Here is a 19,769-nt window from a genome sequence, read left to right as displayed (position 1 = left end):
ACTACCTAGCGATGCAAACCTTCTTTCTGCAAAGTAAAATAATGATCTAAGTGCCACTAATCTGCTTTCTGTCTTATCACAGAACCCCCAAGAAACGTCCGTATCACTGACATTTCAAAGAACTCTGTCAACCTTTCATGGCAACAACCCGCTTTTGATGGAGGAAGCAAGATTACAGGCTACATGGTTGAGAGACGAGACCTTCCAGATGGCAGATGGGCCAAGGCCAGCTTTACCAATGTTACCGAGACTCACTTCACTGTCTCTGGCTTGACTCAGAATGCCCAGTATGAATTCCGTGTCTTTGCTAGAAATGCTGTCGGGTCCATCAGCAATCCATCCGAGGTTGTAGGCCCCATTACGTGCATTGATTCTTATGGTAAGCATTTTTAGTACTTTGAACCACAGCAGTAATTTAACTCAATATTCTATCTTACTTTTTCTGGTCCTAATCTATAGGATAACTTTTACTATGTACCTTGTTAAATATTTAGGAGAAATTATGAATTACCTGGGGGTGGCGGGTGGTCTTAGGAAAATTCCATAACACCCCAGGCCTTTTGGCTTAACTGTAAAACGTGAGATTTGGACTACAGGATAGCAAAAGGCCTTTCTGATTTCAGTCTTTTATGATTCTTTGATTATATGAATTAGTTTATGTTTCATGTTTCTATTTAAAAATTTCAGCATCAATAATTAAAGTGATGGTTGGATGCTCAGAGAATATTCCTCTTAAGTGAAAAACTAAACAGAGGTGTTAATGATGATAAATATTAGCAGTAGCTAACATTTCCTGTGTACCTTCCATGAGTTCTCTCCCCTAGTTCTAACAGCCTTAAGATTAGCTCATTTTACAGAAGAGAAAGTGAGGTTTAGAGTGCGTACATAACTTCCCCAACATCAAAGCAGCTTATGAATGATAGAGGGGAAATTCAAACAGACTTCAGAATTCTCTCTACATTGCTGTTGTCCGAAATACACATACACATCCCAAAATACACTACTGGAAATTAAGTAGCACATTCAACTCAACAGTAGTTTAAAAACTAAAATTTCATGAGAGTTAGGTACCCAGTGATGCTGTTTCTAAAAGTCCCCCATTTCCAAGGGGGAATCTCTGTGGTATCGGGGCAGAAGTACCCACTTCCATCTTCATGATGAGACTCCTCGGGCCTCTCTCTATGAACCAGGCTTAGTAGACACTGAGTCAGTATTTGTGAGACTGTGAAGCAAGTCACGTTAATTCTGTTTCTCAAAACTTGTAAGCAGCCTGGCACAAAACCAGTCCAGGGGAGTATACAGCCCTGTGAGTAGAGAATTCAGCATTAAGGGTCTGCTGTAAACTGCCCCCACTTGGATACCAGTGAACTGGGAAGGGAAATAAAAACAAGAGATCATTGTTCTGTGTCCCATTTCATTCCTGGAATAAAACACGTAACAGACTTTACATTTCACAGGCACTTAAATCCCTGTGCAATTAGTGCTGTCACTGGGGTTCAGAGCTTGCTCACAATCTTTCCTCCTCATCTGGGATAGAAGAGTAGCTTATAAAATTAAATATAAAATATAAATGGGATTAGAACTACCATGTGTACATTTATTATTTAATAAAGGCCAGTGAGCTTACTTTGAAGTTGCCAAGATTATTTTCTTCATCCTTGTGATCTTTTAAATATTTATGATCTGTTTTTCTTACAGGTGGACCTGTAATTGATTTGCCTCTAGAATATACAGAAGTTGTCAAATACAGAGCAGGGACATCTGTAAAGCTCAGAGCTGGCATTTCTGGCAAACCTGAGCCTACAATTGAGTGGTATAAAGATGACAAAGAGTTACAAACCAATGCACTGGTGTGTGTCGAAAATACCACTGACCTTGCATCTATACTCATCAAAGATGCAACTCGCCTTAATAGTGGAACCTATGAATTAAAACTAAGGAACGCCTTGGGCTCAGCCTCAGCCACAATTAGACTGCAGATCCTTGGTAGGTGCTGAATGCAGGCCAACATCATATTTCATTGCCTAAAATTTAATGATTTTCAATTAGAAACCTTTCTAAATTTATTAATATACCATTTTGTTCTTTCATTGACAGATAAACCAGGACCTCCAGGTGGACCAATTGAATTTAAGACTGTCACTGCTGAAAAGATAACTCTTCTCTGGCAGCCTCCGGCAGATGATGGTGGTGCAAAAATCACTCACTACATCGTGGAAAAGCGTGAGACAAGCCGCGTTGTGTGGTCTATGGTGTCTGAAAATTTGGAAGAGTGCATCATTAAGACCACCAAAATTATCAAAGGAAATGAATACATCTTCCGGGTTCGCGCTGTGAACAAATATGGAATTGGTGATGCGCTGGAATCTCACCCAGTGATAGCAAGGAATGCGTTTGGTGAGATACGATTTCATTAGAAAACTAAAATCAAATACATGAAAATTTATTTACTTATTTTCATTGTATCAAATCCTACCAGGTGATCATTTTATTCCTTGAGTATTAGTTGTAATTGCTTTGAAATAAATGAGACCTTGTTTTGATTCAAGGCACTAAATAGTATCTCCAACAGCAAGTTTGGTAAATTTTGGCTTAGATTATCTTCAAGACTCTTCTACTGTTCATGCAGCCATTACTAATCCATTTACAAATGTCTGTATGCTCAGATAGCATCTCATCTCTCAAATTTCTATCATTACTCACTGAAATGAATAAAATTCATGAAAACTTAAAAATAAACTGGGATGTCCCTGGCAGTCCAGCAGTTAGGACTTGATGCTTTCACTGGCAGAGATTGAGTTCAGTCCCTGGCCAGGGGAACTAAGATCCCACAAGCTGTGTGACATGACCATAAATAAATTAATAAGTAAACAAATACTATTCTGCTAGCTATTAATAGTTTCCAGAGCTTGACTGACTTATTTTCTTGCTCATCATATCACTTCTCATAATGATCCTTTTCACCAGGTGGAAAATATAATAAATGAGACGAATGTTCTTAAGTAGGACTTGAAGATTAAAAGGTAGAATCTATCAGTAATGTTGATTCTTTTAACTCATTTTCCTCTTCCTTTTCAAACAGTCACACCTGGGCCTCCAAGCGTGCCAGAGGTGACAAAGATTAACAAGAATTCGATGACTGTTGTCTGGAGCAGGCCAGTTGCAGATGGTGGTAGTGACATAAGCGGCTATATCCTGGAGAAACGAGACAAGAAGAGTCTTGGATGGTTTAAAGTCCTAAAGGAGACAATCCGTGACACCAGACAGAAAGTGACAGGACTCACGGAACACAGTGACTATCAGTACCGAGTTTGTGCTGTAAATGCTGCTGGACAGGGTCCATTTTCTGAACCATCTGACTTCTACAAAGCTGCTGATCCTATTGGTAAGTGTGGCCTCTTCACCTGTGTCATCTTTCACGTCGCCCAGTTGTACATAATTGCATAATTACGGTATTCTGACTGTCCATTCCAGATCCACCAGGCCCACCGGCTAAGATAAGAATTGCAGATTCAACTAAATCCTCCATCACTCTTGGATGGAGTAAACCTGTCTACGATGGGGGCAGTGCTGTTACTGGATATGTTGTTGCCATGAGACAAGGAGAGGAAGAGGAATGGACTGTTGTCTCTACCAAAGGAGAAGTCAGAACTACAGAATATGTGGTATCGAACCTGAGTCCCGGAGTCAATTACTACTTCCAGGTGTCTGCCGTAAACTGTGCCGGACAAGGTGAACCTATAGCAATGACCGAACCCGTACAAGCCAAAGACATACTGGGTACGTGCCTACTGATATGATTATGTTTTTATTTTAATAGAGACCCTCCAGGAAATCACTCATTTCCTTGCTTTAAAATTCACTGTATATGTCTGTTTTATGTCTACAGAGGAACCAGAGATCGACCTGGACGTGGCTTTCAGGACCTCCATTATAGCTAAAGCTGGCGAAGATGTACACGCGTTGGTTCCCTTCAAAGGCAGACCTCCACCTACTGTCACGTGGAGAAAAGATGAGAAGAATCTTGGCAGTGATGCCCGCTACAGCATTCAAAACACGGACTCATCTTCAATACTCACTATCCCTCAAGTCACTCGCCATGATACAGGCAAATATATTCTCACAATAGAAAATGGTGTTGGTCAACCAAAGTCTTCAACTGTGAGTGTTAAAGTGCTTGACACACCAGCAGCCTGCCAAAACCTACAGGTTAAACATGTTTCTCAAGGCACAGTCACTTTGTTCTGGGACCCTCCTCTCATTGACGGAGGATCTCCTATAATTAATTACATCATTGAGAAGAAAGATGCCACCAAGAGAACATGGTCTTCCGTGTCACACAAATGTTCTAGCACATCCTTTAAAGTAACCGATTTGTCAGAGAAAACTCCGTTCTTCTTCAGAGTTTTTGCAGTGAATGAAATTGGAATTGGGGAACCCTGTGAAACCACAGAGCCTGTGAAGGCTGCCGAGGTACCAGCACCTATACGCGATCTCTCAGTGAAAGACTCAACAAAGACATCTGTTACGCTGAGCTGGACCAAGCCCGACTTCGATGGTGGTAGTGTAATCACAGATTATATTGTGGAAAGGAAAGGTAAAGGTGAACAAACGTGGTCACACGCTGGCATAAGTAAGACATGTGAAATTGAGGTTGGCAAGCTCAAGGAACTGTCAGAGCTGGAATTCAGAGTGTCTGCCAGAAATGAGAAAGGGCTGAGCGACAGTGTCAGTATTGGGCCAATCACAGTGAAAGAACTTGTAATTCCACCTGAAGTTGACCTGTCAGAAATCCCAGGGGCACAAGTTGCTGTGAGAATCGGACATAATGTGCACCTCGAATTACCTTACAAAGGGAAACCCAAGCCATCTATCAGTTGGTTGAAAGACGGTTTGCCACTGAAAGAAAGTGAACTTGTTCGTTTGGGTAAAACCGAAAACAAACTTACTCTGAGTATAAAGAATGCGAAGAAGGAGAATGGAGGGAAATACACCATTATTCTCGATAACGCAGTCTGTCGAAACACATATCCCATTACAGTCATCACACTTGGCCCGCCATCTAAGCCCAAAGGGCCCATTCGATTCGACGAAATCAAGGCCGATAGTGTCATCATGTCCTGGGATGTGCCTGATGATGATGGAGGAGGTGAAATTACCTGTTACAGCATTGAGAAGCGAGAAGCTTCACAAACTAATTGGAAGATGGTGTGTTCCAGCGTTGCCCGGACAACTTTCAAAGTTCCTAATCTAGTCAAAGATGCTGAATATCAGTTTAGAGTTAGGGCAGAAAACAGATATGGAGTCAGCCAACCACTTGTCTCAAACATCATTTTGGCCAAACACCAGTTCAGGATTCCTGGCCCCCCAGGAAAGCCAGTTACATACAATGTGACTTCTGATGGCATGTCACTCACTTGGGATGCTCCAGTTTATGATGGTGGTTCAGAAGTTACTGGATACCATGTTGAAAAGAAAGAAAGAAACAGCATCCTCTGGCAAAGAATTAATATGTCACCAATATCTGGAAGAGAATATAGAGCTACTGGATTAATGGAAGGCCTGGATTACCAGTTCCGTGTATTCGCTGAAAATTCTGCTGGCCTAAGCTCACCTAGCGACCCAAGCAAATTTACCTTAGCTGTTTCCCCAGTAGGTAAGTGACTGAAGATTATTCCAGTATATTTCATTCAGCAACTAATGTGTTACTAATTTTCTTCCATGTATCACCTTCTCACATATTTTCTTGACACTAGAGTTGGTCAGGTAAAGCAAGGGGAATGATTTTAAATCAGTCTAATAAAGTAATTTAAAAAAATTTTTTTAAGATTCTGATACCAAAAAATTTCAATTAATGGCTATAATGAGTTTGGGGAATTTATTCATTTTTTTCCCCCTTCCATTGAGGATTAAGAGTTGATTACAGAAGTAATGACACCTTTAACTTTCATATAATTTTTAGACCCACCTGGCACTCCTGACTACATTGACGTCACCCGGGAAACCATCACACTGAAATGGAACCCACCGCTGCGTGATGGAGGCAGTAAGATAGTGGCCTACAGCATCGAGAAACGGCAAGGGAGCGACCGCTGGACCAGATGCAACTTTACTGACGTCAGTGAATGTCAGTACACGGTAACAGGACTCAGTCCTGGGGATCGATATGAGTTCAGAATAATCGCAAGAAATGCTGTTGGAACCATAAGCCCGCCGTCACAGTCTTCTGGTGTTATCATGACCAGAGATGAAAATGGTAAGCATTTACGACTGATTTCCAGTGTAACTAAGAACATTCATGTTTTTAAATATATATATTTTTGGTCCCTGGTGTGTAAAATGAGAATAAAACCAATATTTCATACAGATTACCAAAGGTTGTTAGGTAGGTGAATTAGATTTTTCTACCTCTCAGATGAAGAGAAGAAAAAGATGTGATTAGCATCAACTTTTTACTGCGTCTATTCTTTCATTTCCACATAAATGCATGCAAATGGGGATGGTTTTTAGCTTTGTAATTTCAGTCATTTATAATAAAGAATAAAGTTCTCAAGAATAACAGTCCATTTCTATTGAAATCACAAAAATACAACACAAATTCAACAGCACAATTATCATTTTGCCTGAGTGCAGCTAATGGCGTGGAACAGCAACTCGTTTGAATATGCAACAGCATTAGGAAGTAGATGACCTACAAATATTTCATTCCTCGTTTTACAAGTGGAAATTCAAGAGTAGTAACATGACAGACATAACAAAGGAGATAACAATATGCAAATGTTTAACCTTAGAGTCTAAATTCTCAACCGTCAATCATACTTTCAAAATAGCCTTTGGTATAAGGATTACCCTTCCAGGCTTTATGATATGGTGCTAATGAAAAACATGTTTGTTTCTGTCTTTATTAAACCAAGTTAATGTATATAATTCTATTTCTTTTACAGTTGCACCAACTGTAGAGTTTGGCCCTGAGTACTTTGATGGTATCACTATTAAGTCTGGAGAGAGCCTTAGAATTAAAGCTTTGGTACAAGGACGACCAGTACCTCGAGTAACCTGGTTCAAAGATGGAGTAGAAATTGAGAAGAAGATGAACATGGAAATAACCGATGTCCTTGGATCCACCAGCCTCTTTGTTAGAGATGCCACCCGGGACCATCGTGGTGTATACAGAGTGGAAGCCAAAAACGCATCTGGCTCCACAAAAGCAGAGATTACAGTGCGAGTACAAGGTAATACTCTAGAATAGCTTCTTACTCTTACGATGTACAGAACTTGGATTAAAGACAGGCCTGATTGCATTTTAATGGACAAGGGAAAAGAAACTAACTCCAGAATCTTTTTCTTATAGATACACCAGGAAAACCAGTTGGGCCAATAAGATTCACCAATATAACTGGCGAGAAGATGACCCTGTGGTGGGATGCGCCACACAATGACGGCTGTGCCCCTGTATCTCACTACCTGATTGAAAAACGGGAAACCAGCAGACTTGCTTGGGCACTCATCGAGGACAATTGTGAAGCCCTCAGCTACACAGCCACGAAACTAATAACTGGCAATGAATACCAATTCCGTATTTCTGCAGTTAACAAGTTTGGTGTTAGCAGGCCACTGGATTCTGACCCAGTGGTTGCTCAAATACAGTACAGTAAGTGACCATTTTCACTAAGTGGCACTATGTCATAAGGTCAGTTTCCAAGCAAACATGTCTAATTGGTTTCTTTCTCTGTTTTTATCTCACAGCTATTCCTGATGCCCCTGGCACTCCAGAACCTAGTAATGTAACAGGCAATAGCATTACTCTAACATGGGCCAGGCCAGAATCAGATGGTGGCAGTGAAATTCAACAGTACATCCTTGAAAGGAGAGAAAAGAAGAGCACGCGATGGGTGAAAGTGATCAGCAAACGACCCATCTGTGAGACAAGATTCAAAGTCACAGGTCTGACGGAGGGCAACGAGTATGAATTCCACGTCATGGCTGAAAATGCCGCAGGGGTAGGGCCTGCAAGCGGCGTCTCACGACTAATCAAATGCAGAGAGCCTGTCAACCCACCAGGCGCGCCTGCTGTGGTCAAAGTGACAGACACATCAAAGACAACTGTGAGCTTAGAGTGGTCTAAGCCAGTGTTTGACGGAGGACTGGAGATAATTGGGTATATTATTGAAATGTGCAAAGCTGACCTGGGAGACTGGCACAAGGTGAACGTAGAAGCATGTGTGAAAACGAGATATACAGTCACCGATCTGCAAGCAGGTGAAGAATACAAATTCCGGGTCAGTGCTATCAATGCTGCTGGAAAAGGAGACAGCTGTGAAGTGACTGGCACCATTAAAGCAGTTGACCGATTATCAGCTCCTGAGTTAGACATCGATGCCAACTTCAAGCAGACTCATGTTGTGAGAGCTGGGGCCAGCATTCGCCTCTTCATTGCCTATCAGGGTAGACCAACTCCGACAGCTGTATGGAGCAAACCGGACTCTAACCTTAGCATTCGGGCTGACATCCACACAACAGATTCCTTCAGCACCCTCACTGTGGAAAATTGCAACAGAACCGACGCAGGGAAATATACCCTTACTGTAGAAAACAACAGCGGTAGTAAGTCAATCACATTCACTGTAAAGGTGCTGGACTCTCCTGGCCCACCTGGCCCGATTACCTTCAAGGATGTGACCCGGGGCTCTGCTACATTGATGTGGGATGCCCCTCTCCTTGATGGAGGTGCCCGAATTCATCACTACGTGGTAGAGAAACGAGAAGCCAGTCGCCGTAGCTGGCAGGTGGTCAGTGAGAAATGCATTCGTCAGATCCTCAGGGTCAGTGACCTGCTAGAAGGCGTTCCATACTATTTCCGTGTTTCTGCAGAAAATGAGTATGGTGTTGGTGAACCCTATGAAATGCCAGAACCAATGGTAGCCACAGAACAACCTGCTCCACCTAGGAGACTTGATATTGTTGACACAAGCAAGTCCTCTGTAGTCTTAGCTTGGCTTAAACCTGACCATGATGGAGGCAGCCGAATCACTGGCTACCTGCTCGAAATGAGACAAAAGGGATCTGACTTCTGGGTTGAAGCTGGTCACACCAAACAGATGACTTTCACAGTGGAGCGCCTCGTTGAGAACACTGAATATGAATTCCGCGTGAAGGCCAAGAATGATGCCGGCTACAGTGAACCCAGGGAAGCCTTCTCTTCTGTCATCATCAAGGAGCCTCAAATTGAGCCCACTGCTGACCTCACTGGAATTACCAATCAGCTCATAACTTGCAAAGCAGGAAGCACATTTACCATTGACGTGCCAATCAGTGGTCGTCCCGCCCCCAAGGTAACATGGAAACTTGAAGAAATGAGACTTAAGGAGACAGATCGAGTGAGTATCACGACGACAAAAGACAGAACCACCTTGTCTGTAAAGGACAGCATGAGAGGTGACTCTGGAAGGTACTTCTTGACCCTGGAAAATACAGCTGGTGTTAAAACATTTACCATCACAGTTGTGGTCATCGGAAGGCCAGGTCCAGTAACCGGCCGCATTGAAGTCTCATCTATCTCAGCTGAATCATGTGTCCTGTCATGGGCTGAACCTCAAGACAACGGAGGCACTGATATTACCAATTACATTGTTGAAAAGCGGGAATCGGGTACAACAGCTTGGCAGCTTGTCAATTCCAGTGTCAAGCGCACTCAGATTAAAGTCACTCATCTCACAAAATATATGGAATATTCTTTCCGTGTCAGTTCAGAGAACAGATTTGGTGTCAGCAAGCCTGTAGAATCAGCACCAATCGTGGCTGAGCATCCATTTGGTAAGAAAATTAAAATCATATTACCAAGTCTCTATGATTAAACATTTCCCCTGAATGTTATTTATATTCTGTATTTGTATTTTGAAACTCAATTTATATTTTGATACCTCTGTTTATATTTAGTCCCACCAAGTGCACCTACCAGACCTGAGGTTTACTATGTGTCTGCAAATGCCATGTCTATTCGCTGGGAAGAACCCTACCATGACGGTGGCAGTAAAGTCATCGGCTACTGGGTTGAGAAGAAAGAACGTAACACCATTCTTTGGGTCAAAGAAAACAAAGTACCATGCTTAGAGTGCGACTACAAAGTGACCGGTTTGGTAGAAGGACTGGAATATCAGTTCAGAACATACGCACTCAATGCCGCAGGCGTTAGCAAAGCCAGCGAAGCTTCGAGACCTGTGATGGCTCAAAACCCAGTGGGTAGGTGTCAAAATTTAAGGGTACATTTGTTTATCATCATCATCAGTACTAGCAGAATTCAGAGTTGTATTTAACCTTACGTTTGCCTCCCTTCCAGATGCACCAGGAAGACCAGAGGTAACAGATGTCACCCGATCGACAGTGTCACTGATCTGGTCTGCCCCGGTGTATGATGGCGGCAGCAAGGTCGTGGGCTACATCATAGAGCGTAAGCCAGTCAGCGAAGTTGGAGACGGTCGCTGGCTCAAGTGCAACTACACCATCGTATCTGACAATTTCTTCACCGTTACTGCTCTCAGTGAGGGAGACACTTACGAATTCCGTGTGTTGGCCAAGAATGCAGCAGGCGTAATTAGCAAAGGATCAGAATCCACAGGCCCCATCACTTGCCGAGATGAATACGGTAAAAATAATAATAATAATCCACGTTCTCCTTTTAAATGATCACAATTTCTGTGACAACAGACTATCACGCATTCATTCACATTTTGTCTATGACAGCTCCACCCAAAGCCGAACTGGATGCCAGATTACAGGGTGATCTGGTCACCATCAGAGCAGGCTCGGATCTTGTTCTTGATGCTGCAGTTGGTGGCAAACCTGAACCCAAGATTATCTGGACCAAAGGGGACAAAGAACTAGATATGTGTGAGAAAATCTCTCTGCAGTATACGGGCAAACGAGCAACTGCTGTGATCAAGTTCTGTGACAGAAGTGACAGTGGAAAATATACTTTAACAGTGAAGAATGCCAGCGGGACAAAGGCTGTGTCTGTCCTGGTCAAGGTTCTCGGTAAGAGGGTCAAACGATTTTTTATCTCCATAGCTTTCTCAAATGTGTGCAGAAAGAAGGACCTTCCTCATTGCTCATTCCTACATCTGTTTTAGATTCCCCGGGCCCATGTGGAAAGCTCACTGTCAGCAGAGTAACTGAGGAGAAGTGTACTTTAGCCTGGAGCCTTCCTCAGGAAGATGGAGGAGCAGAAATTACTCATTACATTGTGGAACGACGCGAGACGAGCAGGCTCAACTGGGTGATTGTGGAAGGCGAATGCCCCACCCTATCCCATGTGGTTACTAGACTCATCAAGAACAACGAATACATATTCCGAGTGCGGGCAGTAAACAAATATGGCCCTGGTGTGCCTGTTGAATCAGAGCCCATTGTTGCCAGAAACTCCTTCAGTGAGTATTAACACTTAACTTGCCAGTGGAAGTGTCATGGGATCAGGGGATGGGGTGGGCAGGGGGCAGACAGTCATAGAAATAGTGATTTTGTGCAATTCTGATCAACCTTTTATTCTCATAAAAATATAAACAGCGATTCCATCACAACCTGGCATACCTGAAGAAGTTGGGGCTGGCAAAGAGCATATCATCATTCAGTGGACGAAACCTGAATCTGACGGTGGCAACGACATCAGCAACTACTTGGTAGACAAGCGTGAGAAGAAGAGCCTGCGCTGGACACGTGTCAACAAGGACCACGTGGTGTACGACACCAGGCTGAAGGTGACTGGCCTGATGGAAGGCTGTGATTACCAGTTCCGGGTGACTGCAGTAAACACTGCTGGTAACAGCGAACCCAGCGAAGCTTCCAACTTTATCTCCTGCAGAGAACCATCATGTGAGTTCCAAGACTCATTCATACTCCTAATGCCCATCAAAATCATATTACAAAGAATTGTCCAATATGTAATTTCCAAGAACTCGTAGAAGTTATGACTGGCCTAGAAAGGCATATGCTTATTAGAAGGACTTTACAGCCTAAGACAGAAAATATTTCAACAAGTACTTCTGTTGATAAGTTAGCAGTTACGTTGCTGGAAATTGTTGCTGTTATTTTCTAATCTGTGAAAAAAAATTTTTTTTTCCTACTACCAATATGAAAGGGATGTCTTTTTCAAATCTTCCTAAGGATGGAGGTAATTTTGTTGTAATGATAATAACTACTGAAGAGGAAAAAAAGGACAATGTCTCCTTTAAGAGGCTTAGCAGAACAGAAAGTTCCTACTTTCTTAATAAGTACCTAACAAAATAATTGTCACAAGAGCCTCAAAAATAAGTTGGCAAATCCTTGTACAAAGTTTAAGCCTAAGAACTAAAAGGAATAAATCACTGGAATGGACTGAGAGGAAGTAGAAGATATTTATTCCTGTACTTACTGGAAATGTAGAGGTGACAAGAATATTGACCTTGTTGAAAGCTGAGCTACTAAAGAAAGGTCCCTGGGACTTCCCCAGTGGTCCAGTGGTTGAAATTCTGTGCTTCCACTGCAGGGGGCACAGGTTCAATCCCTGGTTGGGGAACTAGGTTCCTATATGCCACTGCTGCTGCTGCTGCTAAGTCGCTTCAGTTGTGTCCGACTCTGTGCAACCCCATAGACGGCAGCCCACCAGGCTCCCCCGTCCCTGGGATTCTCCAGGCAAGAACACTGGAGCAGGTTGCCATTTCCTTCTCCAATGCATGAAAGTGAAAGTGAAGTCACTCAGTGGCGTCCAACTTGTAGCAACCCCAACTGCAGCCCACCAGGCTCCTCCATCCATGGGGTTTTCTAGGCAAGAGTACTGGAGTGGCTTGCCATTGCCTTCTCTGCCTATATGCCACTGGGCACAGCCAAAAAGAGAAAAAAAAAGTTCCTGAGAATGGGTACTGTAAGCAATGAACTTAGCAGGACACAGTGTATCTAGCCAAGGTGGCCAGGGAGAAACATCTGCCTTTCTAAAGAAGTTTTTAACTCTTAAAATAATAAAAATAGTAACTCCAGAACACAGTGCCATCTTGCAATATCAGAAGACCTTAGTTACAAAGAACATCTCAGTGAGTGTAGACAAAGAACAGCAATGCCTGAGTGAATCTTACAAATCAAAAATACAAATCTCAAAGCTTCCTTATTTGTATAATATCCTTCTTTCTACAGACACCCCTGGACCACCTTCTGCTCCACGAGTTGTGGATACCACCAAACACAGCATCAGTTTAGCCTGGACCAAGCCCATGTATGACGGTGGCACTGACATCATAGGATACGTTCTTCAAATGCAAGAGAAGGACACTGATCAGTGGTACCGAGTACATACCAACGCCACAATAAGAAACAATGAATTCACTGTGACAGACCTTAAAATGGGCCAGAAATACTCCTTCAGAGTTGCTGCTGTGAACGTGAAGGGCATGAGCGAATACAGCGAGTCAACTGCAGAAATTGAGCCTGTGGAAAGACTAGGTATTTATAATTCAAGGTTTTAGGTGAATTATTTTTCTCATCACACTTGTTCATAAATTAATTAAGCTTTGACATTTACTTTCCAGAAATACCAGATCTGGAGCTTGCAGATGATTTAAAGAAGACCGTGACCATCAGAGCTGGGGCCTCACTACGGCTGATGGTGTCTGTATCTGGAAGACCACCACCCGTCATCACATGGAGCAAAAAGGGCATTGACCTTGCAAGTCGGGCGATCATCGACACCACTGAGAGTTATTCTTTGCTTATTGTGGACAAAGTTAACCGGTACGATGCTGGAAAATACACCATTGAAGCCGAAAACCAATCTGGCAAGAAATCAGCAACTGTCCTTGTTAAAGTATACGGTAAGTATTGGTCTTAATACTATGCAATGAGTAGGTTCTTTAAAAACAAACACCTTGACTTCTGATTGATCACCTCTCTAGAAGGGACTATGTTAAGTATATTTTCCTAACCCCTTTCCCCCAAAAATCTATCAACTAATCTGTCAAATAAGAAGTATGCATCCTTCATTCTCTGTTTTTTTAGATACTCCTGGCCCCTGTCCTTCAGTGAAAGTTAAGGAAGTATCAAGAGATTCTGTGACCATCACTTGGGAAGTTCCCACAATTGATGGTGGAGCACCTGTCAACAACTATATTATTGAAAAGCGTGAAGCTGCCATGAGAGCATTCAAAACAGTAACTACCAAATGCAGCAAGACACTGTACAGGATTTCTGGACTTATAGAAGGAGCCATGTACTATTTCAGGGTGTTGCCAGAAAATATTTATGGCATTGGAGAACCTTGTGAAACATCTGATGCAGTTCTGGTCTCAGAAGTGCCTTTGGTGCCTACGAAGCTAGAAGTGGTCGATGTCACCAAATCCACTGTTACCCTTGCCTGGGAGAAACCACTCTATGACGGTGGGAGCCGACTCACTGGCTATGTTCTTGAGGCCTGCAGAGCTGGCACTGAGAGATGGATGAAGGTTGTCACCTTAAAACCCACAGTCCTAGAGCACACTGTTATTTCCTTAAACGAAGGTGAACAGTACTTATTTAGAGTAAGGGCACAAAACGAGAAAGGTGTGTCAGAACCAAGAGAGATCGTCACAGCCGTGACTGTACAAGACCTCAGAGGTATGTACCAAAACACCAAGATAACAGTAATAGTAAAGCAAAATGAAGGAAACATTCAGAATTCATTACGTCCTGTCATTAGAAATTATACTTAAGGATAAATTCCTACTTTCTTTCTCATAGTGTTGCCAACAATTGATCTTTCTACAATGCCTCAAAAGACCATCCATGTCCCAGCTGGCAGACCGGTAGAGCTGGTAATACCAATCGCTGGCCGCCCACCTCCTGCTGCTTCCTGGTTCTTCGCTGGTTCTAAACTAAGAGAATCAGAGCGTGTCACAGTTGAAACTCATACTAAGGTAGCTAAATTAACCATCCGGGAAACCACTATCAAAGATACTGGAGACTATGTACTTGAACTGAAGAATGTGACCGGAACTACATCAGAGACCATTAAAGTCATCATTCTCGGTAGGGACATGGGAAAAGGCACAAGCAAATTGTTGATGCTCAGTCACCCAATTTTGATTTGAAGTGAAAATTAACATCTGGAATTTCCTTTTCTTTTGTAGACAAGCCTGGTCCACCGTCTGGGCCTATCAAGGTTGATGAAATTGATGCTACTTCAGTGACCATTTCCTGGGGACCGCCCGAACTGGATGGTGGCGCTCCGCTGAGTGGCTATGTGGTAGAACAACGTGATGCCCACCGCCCTGGATGGCTGCCTGTGTCTGAGTCAGTGACCAGATCAACATTTAAGTTTACCAGACTCATTGAAGGAAACGAGTATGTGTTCCGAGTGGCTGCGACAAACCGCTTTGGGATTGGCTCCTACTTGCAGTCTGAAGTCATAGAATGTCGCAGCAGCATCAGTAAGTCCTGGGCCCTTCTGCCATTCTCCTCACCTCTAAATGTTAACAAGAAGGAATTTGTTTTTAATATGCCCTTATGTAAGTAAAAAGAGGTCCAAAATTAATCCCAGGGTCGTTCTAAGGTTTCTATGCCTCCTTTTCTTGGAGGGGTTTTCAACATGGTTAAGGTTTTTGTTTTGTTTTTGTATGAAAGAAAGAGAGGAAGGAGTTAGGAAAGGATGGGTAGAAGGAGAGGAAGGAGGGAGGGAAGACTGGCTGTTACAGTGAGGAAAAAATACAGAATACACGTTTAATAAATGTTTATGAAATTGAAGAAAATGAGGAACAGCAAGAAAGGTACAAAAATGAAAACACTAGAAAAATAGTCATAAGAGTCTTACATACGAGACACACAATGTATGAGTCTTTAATTTATTCATGGTGCATGGTGTGTTTACCTCCATCTTGCTGCAGACATTCCTGGACCTCCAGAAACATTACAGATATTTGATGTCTCCCGTGAGGGCATGACACTTACTTGGTACCCACCAGAAGATGACGGTGGCTCCCAAGTGACTGGATACATCGTGGAACGCAAAGAAGTGAGAGCAGATCGATGGGTCCGCGTAAATAAAGTGCCAGTGACAATGACACGATACCGTTCCACTGGCCTTATTGAGGGCTTAGAATATGAGCACCGTGTCACAGCCGTCAATGTGAGAGGAACTGGAAAACCAAGCCGTCCTTCCAAACCCACTGTGGCCATGGATCCAATCGGTAAATACCTTTTATATAAAAGTTCAGTGAGATATAATTTAATATAGTTATTCACCTTCCTGAAATAGAGAATTCTGTGAGTTTGGGGAAATGTATGGTTGTATAACCACCACCACAATCAAAATATAGAATATTTCCATCAGCCCAAAAAGTTCATTTGTGTCCTTTGTCGTCAATCCTCTCCCCACTCCCAACCCTTAGCAGTGTTGGGAAAGTAACTTCTTATATTCTTCTCTTGAATCTACTTCTCCCTCTTTAAAATAGAACTCATGATAGACACCCTATATCACAGTTAAAATTTTTAAGCAAGTTAGTATTTCTCGAAGCAGTTTAAAAACTGATGTTAAATGTAAGATAGAATTAGTGATCATAAACTAAGCACATATAAGACAAAGGAAAAAGCAAGAGTTTAAAGTAGTTTTAACTTATAAAATGAATTAAATATTTACAAAACGAAAAATATCCTAATGTTACATTCCACGTCTCCACAATCCACTGAAATCATTAGGTTTTTAGCATCTGATTTTCAACTTTGCAGAAACTTTTAACAAGTATGTTGTTACTCTTATTTTCCAGCTCCTCCAGGAAAGCCACAAAACCCAAGAGTTACCGACACAACAAGGACATCAGTCTCCCTGGCCTGGAGCGTACCAGAAGATGAAGGAGGATCTAAAGTCACGGGCTACTTGATCGAAATGCAAAAGGTCGATCAACATGAATGGACCAAATGCAACACCACCCCAACCAAAATTCGGGAGTATACTCTCACACACCTACCTCAGGGCGCCGAATACAGATTCCGTGTCCTGGCCTGTAACGCTGGTGGACCTGGGGAGCCTGCTGAGGTACCAGGAACAGTCAAAGTCACAGAAATGCTTGGTAAGAGATGGGATCACTTCCTTTCTGCTATATTTGCCTTTAGACTTATTTCCTATGCCTTTGTCCCAAAATGCTAATTGTAACCTTACCTTTCTCCCCAGAATATCCTGACTATGAACTTGATGAAAGATACCAGGAAGGTATCTTAGTAAGACAAGGTGGAGTCATCAGACTTACCATACCGATCAAAGGAAAACCATTCCCAATATGTAAATGGACCAAGGAAGGCCAAGACATTAGTAAGCGTGCCATGATCGCAACCTCTGAAACTCACACTGAGCTTGTAATCAAAGAAGCAGACAGGGATGACTCTGGCACTTATGACCTGGTTCTGGAAAACAAATGTGGCAAGAAGGCTGTCTACATCAAGGTCAGGGTGATAGGAAATCCCAACACTCCAGAAGGGCCACTTGAATATGACGACATACAAGCTCGCTCTGTGAGGGTCAGCTGGAGGCCCCCTGCCGATGACGGTGGTGCCGATATCTTGGGGTACATCCTGGAGAGACGCGAAGTGCCTAAATCCGCCTGGTACACCATTGACTCCAGAGTCCGAGGTACATCTCTGGTGGTAAAAGGCCTCAAAGAAAATGTGGAATACCATTTCCGTGTTTCAGCAGAAAACCAGTTTGGAATAAGCAAACCCTTGAAATCGGAGGAACCCGTCATACCAAAAACACCACTGAGTAAGTGCTCTTCCAACCACAACACTGTAAACTTCCTCTCAGTACTCTTTTGTTTCAAAATGAAAATCACCAGCTTACAAGAGTTGGAACTGTACGCTAACATGTGTGTTTCCCACTTACATTCCTAGACCCTCCCGAGCCTCCAAGCAATCCTCCAGAAATACTCGATGTGACCAAGAGTTCCGTCAGCCTGTCCTGGTCCCGGCCCAAAGATGATGGTGGTTCTCGGGTCACGGGCTACTATATTGAACGCAAGGAGACCTCAACTGACAAGTGGGTCAGACACAACAAGACTCAGATCACCACCACAATGTACACCGTCACCGGGCTTGTTCCCGATGCCGAGTATCAGTTCCGCATCATTGCACAGAACGACGTTGGCCTAAGCGAGACCAGCCCTGCATCTGAACCAGTTGTTTGCAAAGATCCATTTGGTAAGGAAAGAATTTCTGAAGGGGCTAGAATCACAGAGTCAAGCCATCTTTGCTCTCTTTCCTTTACAACTGTTTTCAAATATTTCAGATAAGCCAAGCCAACCTGGAGAACTCGAGATTCTTTCAATATCCAAAGACAGCGTCACTCTGCAGTGGGAGAAACCTGAATGTGATGGTGGCAAAGAAATCCTTGGATACTGGGTTGAATACAGACAATCTGGAGACAGTGCCTGGAAGAAGAGCAGTAAGGACCGCATCAAAGACAGGCAGTTCACAATAGGAGGGTTGCTGGAAGCTACAGAGTATGAATTCAGGGTTTTCGCTGAGAATGAGACGGGGCTGAGCAGACCTCGACGAACTGCTATGTCTGTAAAGACCAAACTAACGTGTAAGTAGCCGTTAGTTCTCTGCTTTCATTTACAAACTAAGCAACATGTAAAGGTTAATTCTTCCTCTATACTAAGTAGGTCTCCAGAAAGCTTTATTAGAGAGCAAGTGTTTGGAAAGAAAGAACTGTTTGGCATATGTGCACAAAGGGAGCAGTTGATATGTTCTAGAGGAAGTGATTCCAAGCACAAAGCCTCAGCAGTAAACTGTTAGATGCACTGAACTGAGCACATGCCTAGAGCAATTTCTCCCATGAATACAATGGATTTTAATACTCCTAATAAGACAAAGTGTCAACAAATGTACCCCCCTTCACTGAACCTAAGGGCAAAGATACAACGGTTTATAGAGAACTCACATTTTCCCCAAACCCCATACATAGTTAATGCCTCCCAATCATAAAAAAGTCACTCTACATAATAATATGATGATATCCTCATTGAATCTCTACTTTCCAGATGATCCTCCAATCACTGTGAAGACTTAAGAATTAGACTCGTGTAAATCATGGTGTCTAATAAGAGTATCAATCAGTGTGATGAATTCATTCCCGATATACAAGGACAGTGGATTATAGATCCAGTAGTGACAATAATGCACTAATATTATGCACTTTCATACCCTTTAGCTGGAGAAGCCCCAGGAGTACGCAAAGAAATGAAGGATGTTACCACTAAACTGGGCGAAGCTGCTCAACTCTCATGCCAGATTGTCGGAAGGCCTCTGCCTGACATTAAGTGGTTCCGGTTTGGTAAGGAGCTCGTACAAAGCCGCAAGTACAAAATGTCTTCAGATGGACGCACACATACTCTAACAGTAATGACGGAGGAACAGGAAGATGAAGGTGTTTATACCTGTGTAGCTACCAACGAGGTTGGAGAAGTAGAATCCAGCAGTAAGCTTCTCCTGCAAGCAACCCCGCAGTTCCATCCTGGTTACCCACTGAAAGAGAAGTATTACGGTGCTGTGGGTTCAACACTTCGAATTCATGTCATGTACATTGGCCGGCCAGTACCTGCCATCACTTGGTTCCGTGGCCAGAAACTCTTGCAAAACTCAGAAAACATTACTATAGAAAACACAGAGCACTATACCCATCTTGTCATGAAGAATGTCCAGCGTAAGACTCATGCTGGGAAATACAAAGTTCAGCTCAGCAATGTCCTCGGAACGGTCGATACCATGCTTGATGTGGAAATACAAGG

General features: G+C 42.9%; 1 protein-coding gene across 50 annotated transcripts in view; it reads left to right on the top strand.

The window, feature by feature from the left end:
- Positions 1–19,769, top strand: part of TTN (titin) — a 276,437-nt gene that overhangs the window by 245,114 nt on the left and 11,554 nt on the right. For all 50 annotated transcript variants that reach the window (XM_086360782.1, XM_086360507.1, XM_086360734.1 and 47 more), the window contains 26 exons: positions 83–379; positions 1,699–1,986; positions 2,098–2,397; positions 3,083–3,385; positions 3,475–3,780; positions 3,890–5,656; positions 5,963–6,256; positions 6,945–7,232; positions 7,352–7,651; positions 7,747–9,813; positions 9,937–10,239; positions 10,337–10,642; positions 10,741–11,031; positions 11,127–11,423; positions 11,560–11,865; positions 13,159–13,464; positions 13,551–13,832; positions 14,017–14,610; positions 14,734–15,021; positions 15,123–15,422; positions 15,876–16,178; positions 16,755–17,057; positions 17,159–17,743; positions 17,872–18,177; positions 18,266–18,565; positions 19,193–19,768. In XM_086360782.1, the coding sequence (XP_086216908.1) occupies positions 83–379; positions 1,699–1,986; positions 2,098–2,397; positions 3,083–3,385; positions 3,475–3,780; positions 3,890–5,656; positions 5,963–6,256; positions 6,945–7,232; positions 7,352–7,651; positions 7,747–9,813; positions 9,937–10,239; positions 10,337–10,642; positions 10,741–11,031; positions 11,127–11,423; positions 11,560–11,865; positions 13,159–13,464; positions 13,551–13,832; positions 14,017–14,610; positions 14,734–15,021; positions 15,123–15,422; positions 15,876–16,178; positions 16,755–17,057; positions 17,159–17,743; positions 17,872–18,177; positions 18,266–18,565; positions 19,193–19,768 (11,856 nt within the window). The remainder of the gene's footprint in view (positions 1–82; positions 380–1,698; positions 1,987–2,097; positions 2,398–3,082; positions 3,386–3,474; positions 3,781–3,889; positions 5,657–5,962; positions 6,257–6,944; positions 7,233–7,351; positions 7,652–7,746; positions 9,814–9,936; positions 10,240–10,336; positions 10,643–10,740; positions 11,032–11,126; positions 11,424–11,559; positions 11,866–13,158; positions 13,465–13,550; positions 13,833–14,016; positions 14,611–14,733; positions 15,022–15,122; positions 15,423–15,875; positions 16,179–16,754; positions 17,058–17,158; positions 17,744–17,871; positions 18,178–18,265; positions 18,566–19,192; position 19,769) is intronic.

Source organism: Bos grunniens, chromosome 2, assembly GCF_055505025.1.
Source record: "Bos grunniens cultivar Pamir isolate PY7600 chromosome 2, Bosgru_T2T1.0, whole genome shotgun sequence".
NCBI classification, from domain to species: domain Eukaryota; kingdom Metazoa; phylum Chordata; class Mammalia; order Artiodactyla; family Bovidae; genus Bos; species Bos grunniens.
Note: the sequence above shows the minus strand (reverse complement) of the source record. Positions and strands in the feature narration are given on the sequence as shown.